The 5,172-nt window shown below is 38.3% G+C and overlaps 1 protein-coding gene across 3 annotated transcripts in view; it reads right to left on the reverse strand.

Annotated features, from left to right (window-relative positions):
* Window positions 1-2,306: 2,306 nt before the first annotated feature.
* Window positions 2,307-5,172, reverse strand: part of SUPT3H (suppressor of Ty 3 homolog (S. cerevisiae)) — a 382,176-nt gene continuing 379,310 nt past the window's right edge. The window contains exon 13 of one of the 3 annotated variants that reach the window (XM_012723795.1): window positions 2,307-2,471. In XM_012723795.1, coding sequence (XP_012579249.1) covers window positions 2,419-2,471 — 53 coding nt within the window. In that variant the 3' untranslated portion in view covers window positions 2,307-2,418. The remainder of the gene's footprint in view (window positions 2,472-5,172) is intronic. The other 2 variants (XM_012723808.1, XM_012723800.1) reach the window with 2 other exon arrangements.

Consider the following 5,172-nt stretch of genomic DNA (forward strand, 5'->3'; position numbering starts at 1 on the left):
TTCACACTCAATCTTTAACACAAAAGGCTCTAAAAGTAGAAACTATGTATCTCGTGTGTCCCCATTTGATTTAGAGTTGATGCTGATATGTGAGAAGCACAGATCATTTTAATTCATACTCAGTTCCTTTGAAGAAGGTTTTAATATGAACACTCCTTCAGAATGCATTCATAATTATAACTTATAAATTAAGGTTACTGTTTAAGATAAACATGCCATAAAGCCCAGGTGTGTCTTGGAGATGGTCTCTAATGTGAATCCAGTCTGGGGGAATATAACATTAGATTGAGGATTAGAGACTTGGGTCTGGTCTCTGGTCTGTCACTGTCATTACTAAGTGATCTTGGGAAAGTCAGTTTCCCTCCTGAGGCCAAACTTTCTTTGGTAAATGAGCAGTTGTTTGCAATGACCTTCAAGACCATCTTCTACTTTAACATTTTATCACTTTACGCATAACATTCTAATCCTGTGAGTGCAATTTATGGTAGTTGTATTTTCTGAGGCTTTTCTATTTATCTTTTTCTATACTCACTGCTTAAGGAAATTTTATATTACTTCAAATTTGGTTGTGGAGTCAGAGAAAGAACCTAAGTATAGAAAAGGAAAAAAAAATGTTAATATTGAGCAATCTTGGGGACATCTAGGCTGGTTCAGGGCAGACATAAATGACCTTGTTTTATTCTAAATTCAGCTCACTGGCTTATGATGAAAAGTGAAAGGTTATTATATGGACTTACTGGGCAAAAACCAGATTTTATAAATAATTACCTGTCAGACTGTTCAAGATAGACAAACATACGCCAGACCAACAAAAACAGAGCCCTGTCATATTTCTGAGAGAAATGTACATTGAGTCTTCCTTCTCTGGGACTATAAGGAGATCAGGTAGAATAAAATGAAGGGAAAAACTCTAAACCCCATATTTTCTGCCTTGTGCAGACTTTAAAATGTATAATGTGGGAGAGAAGGAATTTTGATGTGAAAAATTAGCCTCTGAAAAATTTATACCATCTATAAGCCTGGCAGATCGAAACCAAATACAATAAATGCTGTCGTTTTAAAAGTTAGGATGTTTACTGTAAGCTTATAATTTTCTATGATTAGGGACGCCAAGAAAAATAAGAATGATGATAAAAAGAAAAGTTCAATCATATATTTCAACGGGCACAGATGGAACATCAAAACCCTTTGGCAATTTTTTGATATTATATATCTGCGTTTTTTGTTCCTGACATGAAGATTTTTTCCAGAAGGACACACATTGAACAGGTAAATGATAGTTAACAAATGTGAATAGTATGGCACAATCACATTAACTGATCCCCAAAATGACTTGGTCACAGGAGAAAAATCTTTCATGCTTCTTATTTCTGCTTTTGCGAATTCTTTACAAAGACTTGAGTGTGTGTAAAAACCACGAGAAAAGTAAAATTACACAAAATAAAAGAAATATCTTCTGTTTTTGCAATTCAAGTTTAACCAGGAACTGTACAATTACATCTGCTATGTTTTGGGTTGTTCCCAAGAGTCACAGTTCCTCACCTACTGGAGAGAGTATAGGTTTGAGAACGGAAGCACTGCTCTACCAGAGAGATAAGCCCTCACACTTCCAGGCAAGGTGTGGTGGTGTGCAGGAGACTGCACAACTCCTCTTCTAGTGAATCTGATTCCTCGCTTCTGTGTGTGTGTGTGTGTGTGCATGTGTGTGTAACTAAGTAGTGGGTTTACCGAGGACTGTAGGGATTGGAGGGACAGAGGAAGGAAAGAAATGAAGAGGTGTTACATGAAGCAAAACGTACTTGGTAGGCAGAGGTACAGGCTTCTGGTAAGAAGGCTTGAAAATTACATACTATTAGTGGGGTGAAGGGGAGAGGACCGGGCCGGGGCCAGTATATCAAGTCAGGTACTTGATTAGTATGAATTTGTGTAATGGTTATTTGCCACTAAGATACATGTAGATATAGTCAACAAATGTTGGCAAGTGAAGTTGATGGGGCAGTGCATGGCGGAAAATGGCTACCTTTTAAATTTTGTTTCCTTTGTTTTAAATTTGGAATACAAAAGGCATCAAACAAAACAGACAAAGAGCTGGAGGAAAAAAAAAATACTGCTTTTAAGATATATGCACTGAGGGTAGTAAATCCATTTCAAATTAAAATTTCAAAATTGTGTGATCTGCATTCTTGTCCACCTACACACTATCCCAAACTTCCTGCCATTAATTAGCTAAATGGCCCATCTAGTAAACAAGACTAAGCATTGAGGGGGCTGGAAAAGAGCTGGAGTCAGCCGTTGATAGTCACAACAAACCAGCCCACTCTGAGGAGACAGAGAAGTAAACTTGTACTTTATTTTTGTCCAAATCGGGAAACAGAAGTCACCTTAATAGAACATTCATTGCCTTTTCTGTTGTTACAGTCACAGTCGCATCAGCAGGCCAGAAAAGCCATTCCGTTTCTGCGGTAGGCACTCTGTCAAAGAAAAAGAAATCTGCAATGAATTATCACATCAAGTCAAACCAGAAAAAGAGGCAAAAAAGCCAGCAGAGCTTTCTTCCTGTTTGTGTAGACTCTACTGGCTACAATCTAACAGGGTGCTTAATCTGAACATTTCTGGTGGCAAAACTATAGTAACCACTCTATTAAAAAGTCAGTGTGGTTAACAAGTGGTTAGTGATTCTATTTTGGGGAAGCAGGAGATATGCAAAATAAGACATCCATTTTGTTAATTGATTGGGCTTGGTTAAGCCAAAGACATTTTGTGTTGAATATGTTTGTCCTTTATAAACATGTGTTCTCTATTGGACATGCTCAAGAATCACTTCTAACTAAGTATCTTAATAGTCTATAAATTACCAACTCATTATAGCCCTCCCAGGCCTAATTTATAATCTCAGTGAAAAGCTATGGGAACAGACACTAATAGAGGCTTTTCTTCTTCCCTACAATATGGTGATCTCTAAATTATATACATTATAGACATTATAAAAAGTAGAATCTTACATAATTTTAAATGCATACATGTACCTATAGACGCATATATGGATATTCATGATGGGTGAAACAGCCCCATAAAAGAAAATGTGAAAGTGGATACTAATTGAAACAATATATTCCAATTAAAAAAGTAAAACTGAATGATTTTTTATTCCGAGATTTGTATTTTACATTTCAGTGCTGGAAAAGATGGACTGCCCAGGTTCCCTAGTGACCTCCTCCGAATCCCAAAGCCCCAGTGGGAACAGAACTAAAACCCAAAACTCAGAGGAGTGAAATTCCCCCTCACGCCTCCATATTTTTCATAATTTTCGCTAGGAGTGGCCACTTTCAGAGAATTCATAATCCTTTTTATTAGGGAATTATTTTTTCTATCATTTGTTTTCAGAAAAACAAAAAATGGCCAAAAATCTCATATTCGATTTCTCCCTTTTCTCTAGTAACTCTAGCTTTCCAAGTGTCTATCTAATCTGATCACTTTACCTTCTATAGTCATTTTGTAGGAAAACATACAGGAAGCTTTTTTGATTAAGATAATGTTACATAAGTGTTGAAGAGTTTTATGGTAGACTGACTATAAAGCAGAAAAGAATAGAAAGTGTGTTATTCAAGACTATAGGAGTTTACAGTCTTAAAAAAGACTGAACTACATTTTTTAAAAAAGATTTATTTGTGCATATAGAACTGGGGTGCAGGCAGAGGTGCAGGGTAAGAGGATTCACAGAGACAGAGCGGGGAGCAGAACAGGCTGACTGGTGAAGTACACTGCTGAGGGGAGCAGTGGGCGAGACAGGAGAGGTCTGCTGTGCCATGTGGGTCACCTCGGGGCAGGGATCAAATTCGTGCTGAAGTGGCTTTAGCTTCTTAGTGCTGTGCTTTAACCCACTGCGCCATCAGGGAGGGCCTGAACTACATTATTAATGATACTTATAAGAAGGAAAGGCTTCCGTAACACGAGGTGCAACAGAGCTGTTTGGATAACTTTTTGTTAATCATAAAATTCAATTAACTTCAAAACCTTCCTTCCCAATATCCTGCTTCCACAGGTCTCCATGGTTGTTAGCTTTGGGGAGCCAGGTCCAGTGCCACTGCTTGGTCACGCTGCTACACAGTTTGCTCTGGCTCAGTATATCAAGGATTAGAAAACAGTGGCACATTCTAAGACCCACTCCTCAGGGCTGTCTCTCTCTCTCTGTGAGCTTTACCATTGTACTTGTGTCATAGGACAACTGTGCACTGAAGCAAACATTCTTGCAAAGACTAGAAAATTCCAATGCTACCTCTGAGATTGTACACTGGAGGACAGTAACAGTGTCAAATGAGCTCCTCACAGAGCCACAAATAATTTGCAGGAATGGAGAGTGTCTTCCCACAACCACAGGAAGGGGGGCCTCGGGCCTTGCATTAGTCTTCTCACCTGGCTGCCTTAGAGAGCCTTCTGCCAAAGTAGTATTTTCAGCTTCTTGACCATCATATTCTAAATTTTATAACCACAGTCAGTAACAATGTTTAACACAACATGATACTTAAGTCCTAGCAATAGTTTACATGGAGATAAATGGACCTGACTGTAAAGCTGGATTCCTCTTAAAGGTAAATGGCTGGAATAAACCTTGCTCATAAAAGAAGTTTTGGCTCACAGCTGAGTCCACTGGAGAAATTACCAAGTTCAGTTGTCTTAGAGTGGGCAATGTGAAATGGTCCTCTCCTACCTAAAAGATCATAAAGATCAATTTGCCTTTGTCTGTAATTTATCAGTATTGCTTGCCAGTAACTAAAAGATAGCAGGCTTATTTGAAAAGTCTCGAAGTCGTCAAGTTTAATGAGAAAACACATGTTTAGAGCTGATCCAGATTTCTGGAATAAGTTCTTTCTGACATAATTTTTGAATGAAGGAAAAAATGCAGAAGAACAACTTAAGCAAACCTGTCCCCTGGTGTCTTCCACCCTGAGTCACTGCTATTCCCTTGGTAGGCACCAGGGACGCATAAGCATACAGTCTATGCAGAGATGAGCCCAACATCCCACAGTGGGCATCCTTTCCACACGGGGCAATTATGAAGAAAGGCACATGTTGACAATTTATTTATTTATTTTTTATTATAATAGTTTATTTTTACATCATTTTCTGCATTTTTCCATCTCAATTGTAATCCCCGTGGGCTTCCCATCACCA

Source organism: Condylura cristata, unplaced genomic scaffold (genome assembly GCF_000260355.1).
Source record: "Condylura cristata isolate star-nosed mole 26May11 unplaced genomic scaffold, ConCri1.0 scaffold00001, whole genome shotgun sequence".
Lineage (NCBI taxonomy): Eukaryota > Metazoa > Chordata > Mammalia > Eulipotyphla > Talpidae > Condylura > Condylura cristata.